This window comes from Melanerpes formicivorus, unplaced genomic scaffold, assembly GCF_026170545.1.
Source record: "Melanerpes formicivorus ecotype bairdi unplaced genomic scaffold, bMelFor1.0.p_v2 SCAF_22, whole genome shotgun sequence".
NCBI classification, from domain to species: domain Eukaryota; kingdom Metazoa; phylum Chordata; class Aves; order Piciformes; family Picidae; genus Melanerpes; species Melanerpes formicivorus.
The window spans coordinates 5652236-5674967 of NW_027142374.1; the positions used below are offsets into that span (position 1 = coordinate 5652236).

A 22732-nucleotide genomic window follows, 5' to 3' on the forward strand; every position below is an offset into this window, starting at 1 on the left:
AAGACATGACCTTTAGTCTAGGAGTGCTGCCAGTTAAGCACTTAACCAGCTGTAGGCCTGGCCTTGGCAGAACTATACAGGGAGAGTGTTCCCCATTGTTCCTGCTCCTCTCACTTGGGCTGCTCTTTCAGATGGACAAAACCTTTTTGTGAAGGACTCCACCAGGGCAAGGCCTTAGTGCTTACTTGAGGCATTTCCTCCAAGGGACGAGAGACTTGGAAGGATTTGGGCTTGAAGGGACCTTAAAGACCATCTAGTTCTAACCCCCCCTACTAGTCCCACCTTCTTCTAGACCAAGTTGCTTCAGGCTCCATCCAGTCTGACTTTGAACTCTTCAGGCTTGGAGGCTGCACAGCTTCTCTGGACAACTTGTTCCAATGCCTCACCACCCTCAAGGGGAATAATTTCCTCCTAATGTATAATCTAAATCCAGCTTCTTCCAGTTTGAAGCCATCAGTCTTTGTCCTGTCATTCCACACCTTTGTAAAAAAATCCCTCTCCGGCTCTCCTGTGGCTCCCTTCAAATCCTGGAAGGCTGCTGGAATCTTCTGTTCTCTAGGCTGAGCAATCTCAGCTCTGAGGTGCTCCAGCCCACCAATCACATTCATGGCTTCCTCTAGACCTGCTCCAACAGTTCCATGTCCTTTTTGTGTTGGGGGGCTCCAGAGCTGGCCCCAGCACTGCAGGTGGGGTCTCAGCAGAGGGGAGCAGAGGGGCAGGATCCCCACCCTCCACCTGCTGCCCGTGCTGCTGGGGATCAGCCCAGGATTTGTTTGGCTTTCTGGACTGCAAGTGCACACTGCCAGCTCATCAACCACTACCACAAGTCCTTCTCAGCACTGCTCTCTGTCCTTTTTCCACTCAGCCTGTATTTGTGCCTGGGACTGCCCTGACCCAAGTGCAGAACCTGGCACTGCTCAGCAAGCAGGGTTGTTACCCTCCCTTCTTGACATGGGACCCTGGTGACCCAGCACCCTGGCAGCAGTGAATCCCCTTTGCCTTGGGAGAAGGACTGCAGCAACTATTGGTTTGTTGGTTTGGGGTTTTTTTTTGTTTATTTGTTTTTTCTTGGTCTTTTTAAATTGAGTACAGCAGGGTTTTGTTTTCTGCAACTGAATGTAAAAGCCTCTTGTCTCCAGAGCCTCTTCAGATGGAGCAGTTTTTCCCCAGACAAGTTGGCACAAATCCATGTCTTCAGAAAATACACTGTAAACATCACGTCCTAAGGTGGGGATTTGCCCTCTCCTTCAACCAGAGCACCAGACTGTGCACAGTAGGTATGGCTGTGCACACACAGACATACCCAGCTGTAAATGCTACTTTATAATTAAGGGCAGAAGGACTCTTTTGCAAATGGCTTGCAATCAAAATTAAATTACCATTTAACCAAGGATTTGAATTAGCCCTTAGAAGAACAGATAACGTTTGGAAGCCTCTCAGAGTTCTGCACCAATGTCACATTGAAAGGATTTCACTCCCCAAACCTAATGAAGCCAGTTTTGAGACTGGTTTCAGTGGGATCAAGAAGAGTTCCTCAGGTAGGAGTTGTGTTTGTACATGACAACAGAAATACAGCAGCTCTTGTGGGATGCCAACAAAATTCCAAGAGGCCACAGAACAGAATCACATAAGCAACACAACCAACAGCTCGGTGCTGGAACTCTTGCTCTTGCTCTTCCTCCCATGCCACTGTGCTCCTCTGCTGATTACCAGGAAGAGGACTGGCTCTCCCTCACTGCTGACCTCAGATCCTTCCCAGGATATAAACAGTATGTGATGAGATGTATTGTGTCAGGATCTTTAGATAAAAACCAGAAACTGGAGGTCACTGCCTAGGGAGATAAAGAATTGAAACTGATCTACAGGATTTCTGCTGTATATGGAGTAATCCTTAATCCTCAACCAAAAATCCTTGCCCATCCCTTTCACCAAAACATTTGGCATGCTGCAGCAGGAGCACATTCCTGTCATGCAGGGAAAGACCACCTCTCTCCTACTCATTTTTTACTTCGGAATGTTTTTTGCCTGATGTGATTTCTGGACTCCCTTCCCAAATTCAGGTAAAATGGGGAGAGAAGGCTTCAAATCAGTAAAGAGGGTACCATTGTGTGCTGCCAGCTTGTCACATCTCACAGCAAACACCCTCAGTTTGACCACTTGAAGTGTAAGGCAGTCCTAATCCTTCCCTCTCTCTGCTGAATCCATCTACATGGGGCATATGAAAGGCTCCAAACACCACATCATGAAGCAGGATCCAGTGGCCTCAGCTGAACTGATGTGCCAAGAGCAACTGCCTCGCTTCAGACTTGTCAGAGATGACTCATGATGGATTCCCACTCTTCGTGTTTATCTTCATTTGGAAGCAGCGCTTCCCACACAACCGCAGGGAAGTCACTTTCCCAAAGAGACATTTCAGGGAAGGCAGTTTGCTCCAGTGTGTTCTGTTAGCCCTTGGGTCAGAACAGAAGCCCTGCCATCAAGGCAGACAGCTGCAGAGTCATTCACAATGCAACCTCACCGTCACGTCAGAAATTACCTGGATGATCTGTGCAGCAGCCTCAGGTGTTCCTTGCCTCAAATCCTGGCCATTTATCGACAGGACTCTGTCATTCCGACTCAGCTTTCCATTTTTGGCTGCCAAACCTCCCTCTAACAGATCTAGAATAAAAATCCCTGCCTCATCAGTCTTCCTGATGAGTTTGATGCCCAAGGGTTCGGATCGGTCTCTCTTTATCAAGGTAACGTGGATCACTTCCCGGTTTGCAGCAGAAGTGGAATCCTGCTGTGCAGACTTGTTGGAAAAGCCCTTCTCCTGCAGGACCATGAGGTGGAGAACAGGACCTGGGTGGCGCAGGAAGGAGACAGCTTGGCAGTGAGTCACACTGCTGATGTTGACGCCATTCACCTAGAAAGACAAACAAACCAGAGTCACTAATCAGGACCTGCATAATTTAGGCACTGTCCGCAGCGGAACATCACCAAGTCAGAGACAGGATGTGCAACTCCCTGTGCAGTGTGCTGGGGCCGAAGCAGCTGCTTCTGAGGCGCTTCAGAGAGCAGAGCTTTCTACAAGAGAGTGCAGAAAGCAGGTGAGATGAGATACAAATTGATGGTGAATAGCTGAGGGCAGGGCCTGGACAACTCACAGAACTAATCTGAAGCAGAACAGCTTTCCTTTAACTTCCAGCATTCAACATACACTTGGAAGAGAAGACTCAAGTTGGAGATTACCCATCCTCACTTTTAAGGTGAAGAGTGGTCCATAGTCTGTAAGCTTCTGGAATCATCACTCGAATCTAGCTCTGAGAAGCTTCTTTTTGCTTTGTCTGCTGGCACATTAGACTCTGTGTAGGATGTTAATGGGGCTACCCAGTGTGGGGACCTCCCCTATTTACAGCCCAGCCAAGACCAAGACATGTCAGAACTACTCAGAGGTTGGTCCGCAGTCCAACAGGATAACTAGGCCTTTCTGGCTTGTCAAATGATCAGGCAGCCATAGCCAGGAGGTGCTAACAGTCCTCACTGCTGCTGCAAACAAGTTTCTGTCCCCCTGCTCAGCCCACTGCCATGCAGTGTGAATCATCTTTAAACCAAATTTCACCATGGGTCAAGTACAGGATGAGGTCCGTGCTCTTGATTACATATTTCAAGTCATGAGGTCTTAAACTTTGGTCCTGCCCATTGAGAATATGCAGCTTAAGCAACATAGCAGAGCAAGCAATTAGGTTTCCCAAGTAGAGCACACAGAGCTTTGGAGAGAAATGATGCTACTGGGTGAAATTTGTCACCTAGAAAGCTTTTTAATTTATCACAAATGGTCTACATTTCAAAAAGCTATCAAATTGATAAGGTAAATATGAGTATGGCTGAAAAGAACCTCAAAGGTCTGCTTTTTAAACATCTGAAATATCACCTGCTGTGACAGGACAAGAGATGACGATTGTAAACTGAAAGAGGGAGATTTAGACTGGATAGAAAGACAACATTTTTTATGCCGTCAGTGATGAGACCCTGGCCCAGGCTGCCCAGAGGTGATAGATGCCCTATCCCTGGAACCATTCCAGGTCAGACTGTCTGGGGCTCTGAGGAACCTGCTCTGATTGAAGATGTCACTGCTGAGTGCAAGAGTTGTTGGATTAGATAAGCTTTAAAGATCCCTTCCAACCCAAACCTGTCTATGAGTGTACAATTCTCAGCCCCAGCTGAGAACCACACACAAGTCTGATTACAGCTCTCAAGCCCCCAGCTGTAGATTTCCCTGGGTTTTAGGCACCTCTCCTCCCCTAGCTCTCAGCCCAAATCAAGAGAAGCTGTGGGATTACCCATGGGGTTTGACATACCTCAAGAATATGGTCCCCAGGTGCTATTCTTCCATCTGCAGCAATGACAGAATCTCGTAAGACTTCCTGAACAACGATGTTTCCTAGGGGGGTGTCTTTACCCCCAACTATCCTCATCCCCAGCTCCTCCTCTGGGTCTTCTCGGTGAATTTCAATTGTGGTCGTTTCAGCCACCAGACTAGTCCTCTGAGGAAGGTCTGATGGTGGAAAATGAAGAGAAAAAAATGAGACATCAATAGATTATTTTCCCTTCACACATCACCACAAGATTTACAACACTGGCAGGTTGTGTCCAAAGTAGTATCTGCAGGGAAAGCAGCTCTCAGGAGAGGAAAGAGCAGGTCAGATTAAAAGCTCAAAAAGGCCCTGTTACATTATAGCTTCTCCAGAATGTTTCACATCATCTCCTATCTTATGGCAAATTTAAGCTCTCTGATTATAATTTCTTGAGTTTTAAAAGGCAATCAGTATGCTTCACTATTTTGGGATTTCTTTTCCTGTGGTGACAGCTGGCCTACTGGAAGAGTACAAAGAATGCCAAATCCCATGACGCCCATTAGAAAAGGGGACTAGTGAGCTGTAATTACTGGTCTTTGGTGGCTTTACCAGAGGCAGCTCACTTCACTTCCTTTCTCTCATTTCCTTTCCTCCTCTTTTCCCATCCCTCCCATAAGACAGGAGTGATGGTTACCTATTTCACAGCATACAGAAAACTAAGCAGTGCTTCTCACTTTGAAGATTCAGAGATTCACAGAATGGGTTGAGTTGGAAGGGACCTTAAAGATTATCTAGTTACAACCTCTGTGCCACAGGAAGGAATACCTTCCACTAGATCTGGATGCTCAAGGCCCTGTCCAACTTGGCCTTGAACGCCTCCCAGGAGGGGATATACACAACCTCCTATGGCAACCAGTTCCAGTGTCTCACCACCCTCACTGTAACAAATTTCCTTCTAATACCCAGTCTAAATCCATCCTTCCCCAGCTTCAAGCCAATGTCCCTCATCCTAGCACTACAAGATGAGAGTTGTTGTTAGGAAGCGGTATTAAATCCAGCAGCACTGCAACACTCAGGGCCGCTCGAATGAAGGCAGGCACACTGCCTGTCAGGGTAAGCTGCAGCTGTCACACAAGAGATGCAAAACCTGCCCCAAGTGTACTTGGGAAAAAGCCAACAGAGAAGTAAACTGACCTTGGGTTAACTCTGACACAAGCACAGTAGTGCCAGCACCTGCACGCTTGGAAACCAAGACTAACTTTGAAACAAGGCACTGAAATTGCCACACTGCTGCTGCTGCCTTCGCCTGGGGGCTGAGCCGAGCAGTTCTGCACTGACTTGGGAATGGTTATTTCCCTCTGCAAGGGTTCCATATCTGACTGTTCATCCAAAAAACTAAGTTATGCTCTAAAAGTACACTTGCTACACACCATTGGGGAGGTACTGCCCACTCCAGGAACCAACTGTATATTTAACTTTCTTAATAAGATTAAGAAACTGGAATCTTTCCTAATTACCAGTTATTTGGCTGCTGCAAGTGCTTTAAATGCTGCTTGTCCCCATTGACAGGGGCTGCCTTTGTTCCTGCAAAGAATGCTGCAAATACTCAGTTGCAGCCTAACAGAGATTCTCTGAACTGATTTGCCCAGGCAGTTTTGGCTTGTGAGCAGATCCTGCCACACCTCATGCATATGAATGTCTGTCAAGGACAAGAAGGTTAGACAAGACGACTCTTGGGGTCACTTCCAACTTGGTATTCTGTGATTCTATGACAAGCTGAGGAAGGAGATAACTGATGGCTACTAATGGCTGAACAGCACTGAGGATATCCAGGCACGTTTGGGACACTTTACATATGGAATAGCCGAGATAATGACCTCATTTTTATATGATAAAAGGTAATGACATAATTGTATTTCTGTATCAAACTCTCACCTTCTTCTGTCTCCTCAAAAGCTGGATTAACCAGTCCAGGTTCTGCAGTCCCCAGTGACACCACAGCAGCTGCAGAGCTTTCTGCCACGAGCGATGATCCGCCACTTGGTACCTCTGGATCCTTGGGTGTGTTGGTCTCCACCTTGGCAGGAGGATCTTCCTTCCCTTTAGAAACAGGATTCTTTTTCTGCTGTAGTTCAGATTTGTACTTCTTGAACCCAGGACACCTAGAGAGAGATTGTCAGGGACTATAAGTGGTTCTTCTCTGCCTGTGGGGTTAACCCAGCACATGCAAGCGCTAACTGACAAAGGTATGAGAAGCAGCATGTTCAAGGTCTCACCAGCTGCAAAGTTTGTATAACAAATGCTAAAATGTACTCTCATTTCACCTTCAGCTTCCACTTGTAGTAATGCCATCTTAAGAGCAAGGTGTTATTTGTTTACTGCCAACATGTAAAAGAGGAGAATGTAATAGGAACAGGAGTCTCCCTTGCTAAATATTTACCTGGCAAATACTTGGTGAAGAAAATACCTCTTCAAATATAAGGAAATACTTAGCTCTGACCTTTTGGAGAAGACTATGAACTGTATTTTTACACAAAGGAAGCAGCTCAATGCTTAAGCTCAGTCTTGAATTAGGCTTTGTTTTTAATAAACCAGACATGTGCAAGAGCAACAAACTGGGCTTGGGGTTGATTTTTGTTTTGCTGAACAAGACCTGACCCCCAGACCCTCTCCAGTCCACACAGACGATGGCTCTACCTAAACAATAGCTTAGAGGAGTTTATACTCCCGTTGTCTGCTTCCCACAATGTTCAAGAAGTAATCCTACACTCAACAAAACATGCTCTGTTTGCAGCCACACCACAGCCAGCCTATCTCAGCAAAAACCAGTGAGGAAAACCAAGCTCTTTTATCGAGAGCACTTGTAAAAACCCGAGGTGGCAGGTGAGGAGGGTGATGAATGCAAAAGCATTGCTTTCTGAGACATGAGTAGTATTGGGTGTTTACCAGAGCCACTTTTCAAATTAAAATGCACAATTTACAGTCTGGCTAAACAAGTCTGGTCCCACTATTACCTCCTCTGGTTTATTCACAGTCATTTATTCTCAAAGTACTAAGCTGACCCTGAAACCTTAAAGTAGAACCTGACTGATCCACTTACGCACATGTGCCTCTTGTCAAGAAAAATTCACTTTGCAAAGGGCAGAGAAACGTCTCATCAAAAGCAATTTCTAGATGCTTCTTATTTCCTTAAGTCTCCTATCAGTTAATCTCACTTCAAACTGAAACCCAGGAGCACACAAATCCCACTGTGATTTTTTTTTCCCCCTTTTTAAAAAAATCAGTCTTTTCCAGTCTGTGCTCACAGCCCAGGTGAAATAGCCTCAATGCTTACCACAGACCCTCCCCCGAGGAAGGGGGACCAAGAATTGTAAGATGTAGAAGAGAATTATATAGTTTCCAGACAAGTCTCTAGGGTAAACATTTCGGGTGCCTCTCTCTCCTACATTTAACTCCTGTGCCAAAAGGATTAATAAGTGACAGAAGTTTACTGATAGCAGAGGAGATTTGCAGAGCAGAGAGGAAGGCCCAGCCCTGGTGTGGGCCATGGCTCCAGCTGCACCACATCCAGGCAGCCCTGTCCCTGCAGGCTAAGCGTTCAGCCCTGCCTGGTGACAAGAAAGCAGGACAAGGAGCTACTGCATGACAAAGGAGATTCTAAACCTTCACAGAAGGAGAAAAAGGGGCAGACAAGAATCTTTGTCACCTCCCCTGACTAACAGAAGCTCTCAGCTCGTGGTGCTGGTTAGCCTATACACAAAAAGCCACACCACAGCTGAAGGGAAACAAGCCCGTTGCATTTCCCACTGTCCCCTGACAAAGTACACACTGCCAAGAAAGGTCTGCTTCCACCCAGTCAGGCTTGCACTTAGCTCCCTTTCCTGCAATCATTAACTAGGGAGGAACAAGTGTTGGAGCAAGACCTCTTTGTCACCTGCACCTCTTAAAGTGACAATATTCTGCCTGCCACCAGCTCAGCCAGCAGTGGAAGCACCAAAACACATCTCTGCTGGCAACCACAAGAAAAAAAATGTCTCTTTTCCTCTACACAGGAGGGGGGGAAAGAAAAAAAAGAGAACAGCATTTTTTCCTTTGCTCTTTCTTAACAAAAGAAAGAAAGGGAATAATGGAATTCTAAGTAGGTGATTCAGCAGCTGCATAAAGTGCAGCTTGGAGGGACTTCCATTATTTGGATCAAAGACTTGTGCACTGCACATCTTAATTGGACCAATTAAACTGGCAACTCTGTGCCATCCCTTGCTTCCAGAGTGTTGACTTTGGCCCTTTCTTTCTTCTCTGCCCAAGTGAAACAAGAATAAGCATGTTTGGCAATTTGCTGTCAGGTGCCCCAGATCAGGACACAAGTTTATATACATTTGCTACATAATACACATTTGAGGCCAATGGGGATGAAGTTCAAGAAGGCCAAGTGTTGGGTCCTCTACTCAGCTCATAACAACCCCATGAATGCTACAGGACGGGGACAGAGCAGCTGGAAACTGCCCAGTGGAAAAGGACCTGGGGTGCTGATTGACAGTTGGCTGAACATGAGTCAGAGTGTGCCCAGGTGGACAAGAAGGCCACCAGCATCCTGGCTTGGATCAGCAAGAGTGTGACCAGCAGGACCAGGCAGTGGTAAGAGTACTGGGCATTGGTGAGGCCACACCTCAAATCCTGGGTTCAGTTTTGGACTCCTCACCCCAAGAAGAACATCGATGGGCTGGAGAATGTCCAGAGAAGGGCAGCAACACTGGTGAAGGGTCTGAAGAACAGGGCTGGTGAGGAGCTGCTGAGGGAACTGGCATTGTTCAGCCTGGAGAAAAGGAGGCAGAGGGGAGACCTCCTGGCTCCCTACAGCTCCCTGAAAGGAGGCTGGAGCTAGGTGGGGGCTGGTCTGCTCTTCCAAGGAACAAGCAACAGGATGTGAGGAAACAGCTTCAAGCTGCCCCAGGGAAGGCTTAAGTTGGACATGAGGAACAATCCCTTCCCAAAAAGAATTGTCAAGCCCTGGACCAGGCTGCCCAGGGCAGTGGTGGTGTCCCCATCCCTAGAAGTGTTAAAAAATGTGTAGATGTGGTGCTGAGGGACATGGTTTAGCAGTAACCTGGCAATGCTGGGTTAACAAGCTGGATTCGATCTCAGAGGTCTTTTCCAACCTTAATGATTCTATGATAAGTTTTGTGTCTGCAGACAACTTGCAGGCAAGCATCTCACCCTTTGCCTCTAAAGCACATATGAGCTGGCCTCCCTCACACACAATTACACTGTCTTCACCCACCCACTTCTGTAGCCTCACCCTCCATCATCTTTTGTTTCCCATCTTGCCCCAGTTTAAGAACTGTGCTGAGAATGGATCTTTCTGGTCAGGAGCACAGCAGACAAGGAGGACTAACATAATGTAAACAGCAACACACCTGTTCTGCAGGTGAGCTTCTAGTTCACACCTCTGCATTGTCTGCTGACACTCATCCTTGAAAGGACAGAAGACAATCAGCTTGTCCAGGAGGTTCCGGACCAGAAGGCTGGACTTGTGGCACTGCTGGAATGAGAGCTTCTTCCGGTCCATGGGACAAAAGTTATACTCCTGCATGAAGTTCTCAAGGCACTTGAAACAGTATGTATGTCCACAGGGGGTGTCCATGGGCTGCAGCAGAGGCTGAAGGCAGATGTGGCAGATGAGTTCATCGTCCACTTCATCCTGAAAGTTGTAGAGATGATTGTCCAACAAGAGATGGAACTGACCACATTCACTGCAGAGTTCACTGGCTTGGGATGTGCGTTCTTCTGCTGTAGGATCAGCCATGGTGGCCAGCATCAGGTAGTCTGGGCTCAGCAGCGAGGAAACTTGTCACGAAGTAGCTGTCTGGCTGAGGACCTCTAATGATAGAGAGACAGAGAGACATATCCAGCCAGCTGTTAACAATTAAGTTGCAACCCTGCTTTAAGTCCCCCCTGCTATCTCCACCCCCACCTACCCTCCTTAGTGCTCTTCCTTCCAGAGTGACCTTATGAATGATCAACTCGTGGATCACAGAATGCAAGGACCTGATTCAGCACATGGATAAACTGAAGACTAAAGTCCTTTACACACTACCAATGACACCAGCTAGGCAAAACCCTAAAACATGAACTAGAAAAGCAGAAGAGGACAGAGAGGAGTTGGGGAGAGGAGAGCAGGTCTTTCAACTCAAAATTTTTCTCTTTGGCTTTCCATATTTGTTTAAAAATCTGTATGGTGAAACAGCAGTTTGGGGACTTTAGTTGTTCGGATTTTTGTGTGTTGAATGGGGGTGAGGAAAAAGAAAAGGAAGAAATTTCAAAAGAAACTTCAATCTAAGCCACATTTCCTTCCTTTTAAGCCCACTCCCTCCAAAAAAGCTCATTTTAACAAACAATGCATTGTTCCCTGCTCATCCATGCCCGACTTCACTCATGGAAACCAATTTCCTATAAAAGACTACCGTTTCCTAAGTGGAAAAAAACATCAAGAACTGTCCACATGGGCAGTTTGCTGGGATGCTGCAGAAAGGTTTCAGCTTCTTACAGTTTGGGAGAAGAAGAAAAGAGGCAAACTGAGGTCTTTGGAGCTGCTGTTCTGCTGCTATTAACAGATGTGTTTCCAGCCACAGCCATTTTGAACCTCACCTGCTGTAATTAAAAACAAAATTTGCCTCAGTTTGCTAGCAGATTACTCCACAGGCAGAGAGGTCACTGCAGGAAGGAGGGTTTTTAACCTGGTAGTTAATGTAATGAAGTAGGAAATGTAGGACCAGATGAAGCTCATGCTCTGGATCACACAGTGGGGGGGCTGTTGTGGTGGTGAGCTTTTTGCTGAGTTGCACAGAATCACACAGCACGCCACGCTGGAAGGGCCCCCAGGGATCATCTGGTCCGACCTTTTTAAGGGGAGAGTGTAATTTAAATGAGACTTTTGAGAGACTAAATGGGTTTTGTTTAAAGTCTATGTGAAGAAAGGGAAAAAAGGAAAATAAAAAAAAGAAGATGCTAGAGCCTTTTAAAACACCACCAGCAAAAAAATAATTGCAGAAGTGTGACGAAATGGAAAATTTCTGACAGATGACATGGAACACGAAAACAATTCCTGTATCTGGAACAGGTCAAAGCCAAAGCAAGAGTGAATACCAGTCTGCACCAGTGCCTGGAGGACATGGCTGGCACACAGCAGCAGCTTTGGAGGAGGGCAGGCAAGAACAATAAGATAGCAAGAGCGGCAAGAAAAAATTAGTCATGGGTTCCTACAAAAATCAAATCCTCCATCAGTGCGATTCATTGTCAAGCACAAGGCAGCTATTTAATTACAGGCATAATGTATCACCACCACGATCAGGCCGTTTTCCAGGCAAACTTTTACCTAAGCCATACAAAGCTGCTCATGTTAAAAGATTAAAACATGACTGTCACGGCTCCAGGTGGGTACAGGGTATGAGTTGTTCAATTCTCCTTCTGCTGCAGTGCCAGGAAGGATCTTTTCCCTAAGAAAAGCACTTAGGCTGGATGTACAGGCTTCCTGTGGCATTTACCCCTTAACTCCTGCATGATTGCCTTAGTGTTCCCCAGAAGAGAAAGGACAGCTGACAGATACCACAAGCACATCAAAGGCTATCCAGAGAATCACAGAATTGGTTGGGAAAGACCTTCAAGATCATCAAGTCCAACCATTATCTAACTCTATTGAGTCTGCAGCTTTGAAACACCTCCAGGGATGGAGATTCAATCACCTCCCTGGGGAGCCTGTTCCACTGTTTGAGAATACTTTCAGTGAAGAGGTTTATTCTAATGTTCAACCTAGACCTCCCCTGAGGCCATTTTCTCTTATACTGTCACTGTTACTGGGGAAAAGAGAACACCCACCAGGCTCCAATCTCCTTTCAGGGACTGTAGGGAGCAACTAGGTCTCCCCTCAGCCTCCTTTTCTTCAGGCTGAGCAAACTGAGTTCACAGAATCACAGAATGGTAGGGGTTGGAAGGGACCTCATTGAGTCTAATCCCCCTGCCAAGTCAAGTTCATCTAAAGAAGGTCACACAGGAACATATCCAGGCAGGTTTTGAATGAGTTCCCTCAGCTGCTCCTCATCAGACCTGTTCTCCAGACCCTTCATCAGCTTCATTGCCCTTCTTTGGACATGCTCCAGCACCTCAATGTCCTTCTTGGAATGAATGAGGCACACAAACCTGAACCCAGTACACAGTGCTCCTCCTCTTCTCTTTAGAGATAACCCTGTTCTTCTGACTTACCTCCACCTGAAACAGACATCCCTATTGTGTGTCTTGCAAAAAGGCTTAATTTGAAGCTGAATTATCTTGCAAGTGAAAAGCAAACATTTCATCACCAGACAATCACATTAAGTCATCCCCCAATACTAATCAATCAGCTCAGCAACAGCAGTTAACAAAACACCAGAGATCCAAGGCAAACACCTACCAATACATCCTAGTGCTTCAGGTTGGGAATATTTGCATAAAACTTTGGCAGATGATGAAACAAATCCACTTTCTCAGCAAAAACAAACCCCATGGTAATTTTGCTGATAAACTACATTTATATGTTGGTTTTTTTTTTCCTTTCTGAGATTATTTACCCAATTTTGTTTCTGCTGGTTGTGTTTAAAGGTTATACAAGATGAATCCCATTTATGAGTCATTTCAAAACTCAGGGAAGATAAAAGCATCACCACAGTCTTGCTGCTTGTTTTCTTCCCTGGAACTCTTCTGCTCTCTCAATTCTAGATCCTCGAAAACAAGGTGTGAAGACTTCATTCCAAAGTGCTAAAATCAATTTTCCTTTCATGCTGTTGTCCTTTCAATAAGGAGGACGCTGCTGCAGACACCAGGGAACCTAAGCTTGACACCTCCGTGATGAAAGCCAACCCACACCCTTCGGCAAGGCAGGAGCTGGTGAGCAGCAGAGGACAGCAGGCTGAAACAAGCCTGCTGCCTGTGCAGTGATTCAGGCAGAAGGCAGATGTTCTGAAAGAGGAAAATCACTAACATCTTATTCAGCACAGACAACTACTTCAGTGGCTAGGAGATGCACTGTTTCAACATAACAGCCATGGTTACAGAGACCAGCCTCAAGAGAGTCTGTCTAGAGTCCCTAGGGTTCTAGCTCCAGAGGCAACATTTGAGATAGAGTCAATTTTTTTGCAGTTTCCATCAAATTTCAGTTACTCCTCCTAACCTCTGATGGTCAGACCAACCCCAACAACACCCTTCTCTCTTAGAATCATAGAATTGTTTTGTTGGAAAAGACCTCTAAGAACACTGAGTCCAACCATAAACCCAGCACCACCATGCCCATTAAACCATTTCCACATACTTCTTGAACACCTCCAGAGACAGTGACTCTTGCCTTTGTCTTTTTGCTACACCCAGCTTCCCCTCTCCAGTTTCCTCCCAACAATAACTCAAGTGTTTCAAAGACATTTGGATGAGGTTCTCAGAGACGTGGTCTAACAGTTATGTACAGGGAGACGTTAGGTTATGGTTGGACTCAATGATCTTAAGGCCTTTCCCAACCAGGCTATTCATGGACTCCCTGTTCCTACCTTTCTTACTAGTCCTGGGATCTCTCCCTCAGCCTCACACATTTTAGCTTACACACAATGCACAGAATGTGAGGGAATCACAAACCTGGCATCTAGTTTGCTCTCAAGTTACTACTTATGGACTGTATGTTAAAGCCTGGCATACACATGTTGCTGCTCTAATCATAGAATGGTAGGGCTTGGAAGGGACCTCTGGAGATCATCCAGTCCAAAGTAGGATCACCTAGGGCAGGTCTTGAAAGTCTCTAGAGAAGGAGAAAGGAGACTCCACAACCTCTCTGAGCAGCCTGCTCCAGGGCTCCAGCACCCTTACAGTAAAGAAGTTTTGCCTCATGCTGAGATGGAACTTCGTGGGTTACGATTTGTACCCACTGCCCCTTGTCCTAGCAGTACCCTATTCCAACACATGACAAAGAACTGAAGGAAATAAGCCAGCAGAAACCTCTTTACATTTCCTCATTTCTTACCCCATATGGGCTCAAGAAGACTTTTTAGGGATCATCTTCACTGTATTTTTTCAAACTGTTAGCTTGTTCTGTTTGAAGTGGTGTTCAAGAGGGGATTGGACATGGCACTTGGTGCCATGGTCTAGTCATGAGGTCTGTGGTAACAGGTTGGACTCGATGATCTTTGAGGTCTCTTCCAACCTTAGTGATACTGTGAAGCAGGCTTTCTTGTGCTGTAATTGACTCAAAGAATAGACTTTTTTTTTTTTTTCTCTAAAGGCAGACTTATCAGGCTGTCTAATCTCTTTCCCTGCCAAAGCAAGACTATTCCTGACAATATTAGCACATTGCCTATTCTTGTTTTAACTCTGCCAGGGCACAGAGCCTCAGATACAAACCTCCTCTGCACAGCTACAACACTGTTAATAGCTCTAGCAGAAAGTATGCCAAGAACCACGCCAACAGCAAACCAGTCAGCACCATTCCTGATGGACAAGCTCTGCTCAGTTCTCCCAAACACCTTGGACTCACAAACAGAACTGATTAATTCTAAATCTTAATTATCTAAGAAATCCCACTCTCTTTTTAATCATTTCACTCTGCCATTGTCAGCATGGAGAACAAACCATGGTACAGTTCAGTCCAGGCCTGTCTGTTCATACAACTCCAGCATTTGATATAAGCCACTTTCAGAATTGGGGTTGTCCACCCTGGAGTAGAGAAGGCTCTAGGGGAGACCTTTGAGCAGCCTTCCAGGATTTAAAGAGGGCTACCTTAAAGAGAGCTGCAGAGGGACTTCTTACAAAGGCATGGAGTGACAGAATGAGAGGTGATGGCTTCAAACTGTAAAAAGCTGAACTTAGATTAGACATTAGGAGGAAATTCTTCCCCATGAGGGTGGCGAGGCATTGAAACAGCTTGCCCAGTTAAGATGTGGAGGATCCAAGCCTGGCAGCATTCAAAGTCAGTTTGGACAGGGCCTTGAGCAACCTGGTCTAGTAGGAAGTGTCCCTGCCCATGGCAGGGGAGGGGTTAGAACTAGATGTTCTTTAAGGTCCCTTCCAAACCATGCTATGATTCCATAAATACAAGGTGTTTATGCCTTATGCAGCTGTAGCTTAGCACTTCCATGTTGATCTAGACCCTGTTACTGATAAACCCCAACAAAAAGCTGGCTGTGAGACTCCAGGGCACATGTCCCACATAGACTGCCATGTAATAATTCACTACAACAATTATGCCAGTTATTATTTTTATAGTTGTATTTCCCTGGAAGACTGGAAACACAACATTCCAACTAAAGGCCAAACAATCAATTAATTAAGTTTTTTGGGGTGGCCAAAACAAAGCCAGCACATTCAGGATTAAGATGGCTGAGGGCACACAGGCAAGGCTCTAACCCAAAAACCTCCTGCTTACACAGAAGCAAGTTCAAGGTGGTTTCTCATGTAGGAAATCCAGTGCTCTAGCAATAAACCACCACAAAAAAACACATAGCAGAACTTCTGCTAAGGTCTCTTGAACAGGTTTTCCTCAGTTAATAAGTTTTGTGTTTCACAGAATGGCCTTTTCTTTTTCATTCTAGAGACAGAGAAGCACATTGCAAAAGGGATGTGTAACAGGGTTTTTTTGCCCCATTTCATCACTACTTTGATCAAGAATTTCACGTGGGACAGGTTTTCTACAAATTCTACTGCCCTGACAGAACCCTTCCAGTATGCTGCTGCAGTGTTTCACAGCCAGGAGTAAACTGCCCTTAGTTTACACTAGTGGCACAGAAAATGATGTTGCAGTATCAGGGGGCTTTTATAAGCAGTCCTTAAAGGAGGTCAGCTTCTACAAAAACCACAATATCAAACCCAAGAGTTTTGAGTGAGGTTTGAGTTTTAACAGTGTCCTGTTACCTTGACTGTTTCCTGGTATTATTCATAGAACTGTTTTTGTTGGAAAAGACCACTAAGATCATCAAGACCAACCATCAACCTAACATCATCATGGCCATTTTGCCACGGTCCTGATGAAGATCAGGCCACTGCCTGTAGAAGCGAAAAGCCAAAGCTTCACTAAATGGTGAATTTATAGAGCTTAAGAAACAACCTTTCCACTACTTAAGTTTGCCTTCAAGCCAAAGGGTTTCTAATTAGCCACCTCCAAGAGTAGCTGCTCAGCACATATACAAACACTTCAACTGAGAAACTCTAGATCAAAGCTGCTTTACTGTACTCAGTATAAAGGAAGATGGACAATTTAAGAAGTGTTCACTGTCCCAATCACTTACACACATTCTTTAACCCTAAATTTGAAACTGAGTTTATTTTAACTCCAGAATGTTTCTCTGCTCATTGGACAGCTTTGGTTTTAAACTGCTTGAGCTTGTGGGCAAGGATCTGCTTCCTCAATTAGAAAATTTTCATTCATTTTAATCAGAATCATCATCTCATTGGACTAGAAAATATTTATTATTTCATGGAGCCTTATCCTTAGAGATGTGCAATAAGACTAGAGCAAGACTATCCCAAGTTTCCCCCTTGCAATAGAGAATCACAGAATGATTGGAGTTGGAAGGGACCTTAATCTATTTCCAACCCCCCTGCCCTGGGCAGTATCAGCTCTTCAGCACAGTACCTGGATTTCCACTGCTAACATAAGGCACTTCAAGACAGATTTTTAGCTGGTTTGTTTGTATACTTCAAAGTTCAACATAAGAAAAGATCTTTTAGCTGTACATTTCTTATTTTTAAAATCTCACTAGCAATCAACAGCTTAAATTGCAAACATACACCTAATGTTAGGAGGAAGAGAAGCTGACATGAAAAATTAAGAAGTTGGCACTGATAATTCATCTTCCTCCCTACCATATGCTCTTAACATTTGCTTCTCAGCTCAGTTAATGACACCACAGAACAGTAAGTGCCTCACCAGGGACCCTGCATGACTACACATTGTAATTTCAACAATTCATCTCAATTTTTTCCTACAGAGCAGGAGAATCTGGTGTTATTGTTCAATTAATATTATCTGGACAAGAAGAACCAATAAATTTCCTCTCTCCTCCCTTCTTCAGGAATTAAGTAGCGGTGTAAAGTGTTTTTACACCTACACTTCCAAGGAGATTAAGCAGTGATAGTTTTAACATAGTGTTCTGAAAACTGGATAAATTAAGTGCCATCAGATAGAAGTGAAGACAAGTACTGCAGAAAAAGTTGGTCAATTTCTCTATCTTCTTGCTTTCTCACCTCTGCTAGATGCTTCTGCTTCCACCACCCTTAATACATTCTGTCTTCCACACTGTTTTGTTTTATGGTGACCGGAACTCTTCTGTTCTCGCCCTCACTTAAATCAATTTGCTTCTTCACAGAATTTGACCCAAAGACTCCTATGGAGACTTCAGCATTGGCAGCACAAGTGGATTTTTTTCTGTGTGTTTTTCACTTTTATCTATCATGTCTCTGTCTCTAGGAACTTAAACATTACTACCTCTACCCTCACCTTACCTGCATTCTGAATGTCTGCAATTCCATCCCTACAGATCAGTTTGATGTTTGTGGGAGAAGTTTTCTATAATCAAAGAAAGAAGAAATCCAGTGCTATAATCTCAGGATAAAGGACCTACTTTGTAATTAATAACCAAAGTTTATCTTATGATTAAAGCAAAAAATAGCTCAAACGCAAAACAAAGAGGGATTAAAAGATGTGATGTTAAGATTCAGGTTCATCTAAATATCTGATAGCACAATTAGTTTCCAAAGACTTTAGTTTGCTCTTGAGGACAGGAGGTCCTGTGTCTATTGTATGTATGTAAGCATCAGATGCTGTTCCCACATCCTTGTCTCTGTGTCTACCTGTAAATTCCTTGTTTACAGAAAGAAAACTCACACTTGGTGTACAGAATCTGAAACAAGGATGGGTAGAGAGGCTTGTCTTGGGTCTGAGCCTTCCTAACCAGTCAGCCCTGATGCTCTTGCAGTAGATGAACAAAAGGAAATCTGTACCACTTTGTCCATCTGTGACCTGGGGCTTGTGTTTGGTCAGAAAAAGGCAGACACTTTCTTCTACAGAATTCCTGAAGGACACAAGAGAAGAAGCGAAGAAGCAGCCACTGTTTGAATACACTTACTAAAGCAGACATCATCATTTATATTTAAAAGTAATGTAAGGAGAAGCGGGGAAGAGGCTGTTACCTTTGGTCTTGCCTGTCTTGTGAGAAAGTCCTACAAAGCTTTGATCTCTATCACACTATCAAGCATTACTTTAAAGTTAAATAAAATTAATTTCAGTTTGAAGAAACTGATCTTGGCTATTCTCAACCTTCAGCATGAAATAGTTCATTTTCGAGAACCCACAACAAACAAACACCACTTAGCAAATATTGTTTTCTCCATAACTTTACCATAAGGCATCCAGCAGCATGAAAGCAGAATTCTGCACCTGGTGATGAAATATTTCCTATCAACAGACAGGTAGTTACAGATGGTAACATCAAAACCATCAGATTAGGGCTTTACTGCAGGATAAAGGAGCACAGAACTTTTCTTTACTCACACCAAGTTAAATTCTCATCTCAGTTGCAGTAGCACAGTTTGGGGTTTTTATGGTGCTGTTTTAAGTCAAAGAGTTTGGCACAATCTCTGACAACATCCCTTTCCATCAGTAGATACTTGGAATCTAAACTGCAAAATAAAACAAATGATCAGCACCAAATATGCAGCATGGCTGAAGGCATCATTCCAAAGGGACAACAAATTTCCACAAATTTCCTCTTTATTCTCAGCTGCCCCAACCTGTACTTGATGCCATCAGCATCACCCTGCTCTGTGCACAGTACCCCAGACTTCCTTCCACAGGGCAAGAGGGCATGTTATCAACACCACTGCAAAGTGCTTTCCAGCCCAAGCTTGTTCCTATTAACTAAGCAAACTGAATTAAAAGGTAATTAGGTCTGTAATTCCCCTTGACATTCCATCTTACCATCAAATCATGGTAAAGGGCAAAAAAGAAGAAAGAAAGGGGGAGAAAAAAAAAAAAGAAGAAGAAAGGAAAGGGGAGGAAAAAAAAAAAAAAAGAAGAAAGGAAAGGGGAGAAAAAAAAAAAGAAGAAGAAAGGAGAGGGGAGAAAAAAAAAAGAAGAAGAATGGAAGGGGGAGAAAAAAAAAAAGAAGAAAGGAAGGGGGAGAAAAAAAAAAAAGAAGAAAGGAAGGGGGAGAAAAAAAAAAAAGAAGGAAGAGGGAGAAAAGAAAAAGAAGAAAGGAAGGGGGAGAAAAAAAAAAAAAAAAGAAGAAAGGAAGGGGGGAGAAAAAAAAGAAGGGATTACAAAAAAAGGAAGAAGAAGAAAAGAAGGAGGAAAAAGAAGAATGAGACAAGTTATCTTCATTTAAACAAGAACCCCTACACCTAATTCCCTAGACCATGTCTTCTCCAACTGCAGCTCCTCAGGGTGGCTGCAGGTAAGTTTGATGCTAGTTTAAACTCCAGCCAGCTCCTGTGAGCAGGCAGAGCTGCTGCTGCTGCACTCAGGACCTGAAACGTCCTTCACCAGGGATGGTGGCTCCTGAGTAAATCAGCAGTCAAAGTATAGTGGAAGCAAAAAAAACAAACCCATAATAATAAAAAATAATCTCTGGATTAAGAATTACATTCCACTAGACATTAACAGAACTGTTTTATGGCTCATTTTTAAGACTGAAGACATTCTGCAGCTCAGGACATCTGTATTTCAAGTTCATGAGCTCAAGGACAGTTGCACATGTAATTTAAGATGCCTTTTCATCACACAATTTCTCCTGGTCTATCTTGTTGACTTTAGTCTTATAACAAACAACCCTCACAGCCAGAGGGAAACAAAACTGCATGAGGTATTTTTTGTTTGTTTTCTTGGGTTCGGGTGGGGTTTTCTTTTCAGTCTACAGAGGTATCCAAGCTGGTATCAGAAACAGGTCTTCCAGAAGCATTGTTATCAGCCTTTACTGGGCACACATTTACAGTACACCTAAATGGATAATTGTGTTAATACTTTCCCTTGTCCTAAAAATAATTTTATATAGGTGTGGCGCTCTCACCATGAAAAAGAGCTGAAACAACAGACCAAAGTCCTTCCACTATCCACAAATCAATGCAGCAATCACATTCTTCTTTAAGTATCCGTGAACGACCTTACCTCCCAGTATAAGGATGGGGAGAGAATCTCCTTTCTCCGATCAGTTTGCAGACTGTGGAGATTAGCAGTAAAGTAGTCAAGTAGCCCCAGGTGTTAACCTCACAGGGGTTTTTTTTATCCCAAGTACAAAAAGGCCCAGAAGATCCATTATGTTTATTTTTATGTATCCTACTTGAAATAATATGACAATTTTTGTCCGCTACCAATTGAGATCATGTAAAAGAGGATATCCTCAGATCTAAGGTTCCCAGGGTAGGGATTGCTTTCTTTACTTATCTATTTTCTATTTAAAGACCCGAAACAGCACTTCCTAGGCAAGAAGAATTTATCTGATATTTATTAGTCTAGGGATAGGTTAACAAGTCTGAGAACATTACAAATAGGGCGCCGATCAAGATTTATTGGCCTTTTAACCACTGCAACACCATTGATGTCACAGGTGAGCCCCTTCAACTCTCAGAGGAGCAGGGCAAGTTTTATTTCAACCCCTTTTTAACTGTCAGAAAATCAGCTTTGCAAGAGAGTCTGCCACAGCTGTTTACAAAACTTGCAGGAGTTAAGACCCGGCAAAGAGCAGACAGAGCCAGACAACACGTTTTGTTAAATACATAATCCCTTCCAGTACTTCCCTTCCAGAATATTCCAAATAAGGAACACTACAGTCTTCAAACAAAATTTGCACAGACTGTCTGAAGTCAGGAGACCACTATAGAGACATAAAACCAGCCTTTGCCTGTTAGCTGCTGATTGTCTTTCCAAAGTCCTCCAGATTTATACAGCTCCCCTCCTTCCAGCCTTGAGTGCTTTTTCCTGGACCAGCATAGTAATTCCTACTACTCGTGTTCATCAAAATCCCCTCTAACATTTTAGATGGCTCAAGAGATACTACCTCATGAGCAATTTCTTATCCAAAGTCTCAAAAAGACTGCCAGATATTTTCATCTTTTCAAACTCAATTCCTGTCAAGAAATGTCTAAGCCAAGAGCAACATTTTCTGTGTTATAAATCAGGGAACACAAACTGATGAGGGGCTGTCAAACATGATATCTAACAACTGTATGAACAGCACCACTAAAGTAAGCTGAGAAGGAAAAGCCAAACAAGAGGGGTTTGTATTAAACCAGCAAAACATACTCAGGCCTGTGAGTAAGACAACAGCTGCAACTACTCTGGCAAGATAGACACGATCAGAATGAAATGATGAGGCTTCTTTTTCAAAGTGAAACCAATACAGCAGTTGCAGCAGGATTTTTGTTTCAGTGCACAAAACAAGAAATATGTGGCAATGCACAAGGAAAACTCACAAACTCGGGAAATACAAGTATTTTATTCCACAGTTATATTTATTCTTTCAGTTTATTCTTATTAAGCTACTAAGTCTAAGGCTCCACAATCTCATGAACACTTCTAAATTCCTCTATTAACCATGCCTAGGGAAATACAGTACTACCTTGATTTACAAAACCATTAATTACAATTTCTAACTGAAATTAGGCATTCAGGTAGCACTAATGTTATCCAGAATAACCCTCAACCTGTTTAATCAGGCATCTTTGAATCCCCCAGGGATTTTTTGGAGGTCATTTAGCTGCCAGGTCCCTTCTGGAGAGGTTTCTCCCACCTTTCCCTGCTCTCACTCCCCAGGCCATATGGTTGGGTTTGTTTCTTAACTTTTGCTCACTTCCCTCGCTATTCATTTGGTTAGAAACTTTAAAAGAAAATGATCTTTTAACAGGCAAGTTTCCCTTTTGCTGCACACCACAGCTCCTTCTCCTCTGAGGTTTTATGCCACTGCCTCTCCGTTATTTAAATCAGTTCCACATGCATAGTAGAGCAGACACATAAATAAGGTGATGGAAGGTGGGGGTTTAAAGCACCACTGAGTTGTCCAACAGCTAGGAAATCCCATAAAAGTTTGGCCTCCTGTTTATCATTTCTCTGCTCCATCCTCAGCCATATGACCCCTTTGTTTTTCCCTGCACAAGCACTGGTGCTGTTCTCACTTCATGAGCCAGTTCAAGGAGCAAATCCCTTCAGGGGAGGGAATGAGTACTACCAGCACCTTAGCCCCTTTCAGCAGCAGACATGCTACATCTGCTTAGTCACCCTGTAGAAGAGTTTGAGTGTGTAACTTCAGAGAAAGAAGTTTTGTTTTGAAGAAGCCATGTGTACAATCTGCTTTCTGTTTGCTGGAGAACTGCCAAAAGAGATCTGGCCTTCAAGCATCAAG

General features: G+C 44.0%; 1 protein-coding gene across 1 annotated transcript in view; it reads right to left on the minus strand.

Annotated features, from left to right (window-relative positions):
• The window catches only part of LOC137447944 (ligand of Numb protein X 2-like), a 36892-nt gene that overhangs the window by 12649 nt on the left and 1511 nt on the right, over nt 1-22732 (minus strand). The window contains exons 2-5 of the mRNA XM_068151961.1: nt 9752-10214; nt 6273-6499; nt 4341-4537; nt 2537-2905 (exon numbers count right to left, since the gene is read on the minus strand). Of these exons, the coding sequence (XP_068008062.1) occupies nt 2537-2905; nt 4341-4537; nt 6273-6499; nt 9752-10152 (1194 nt within the window). The 5' untranslated portion in view covers nt 10153-10214. The remainder of the gene's footprint in view (nt 1-2536; nt 2906-4340; nt 4538-6272; nt 6500-9751; nt 10215-22732) is intronic.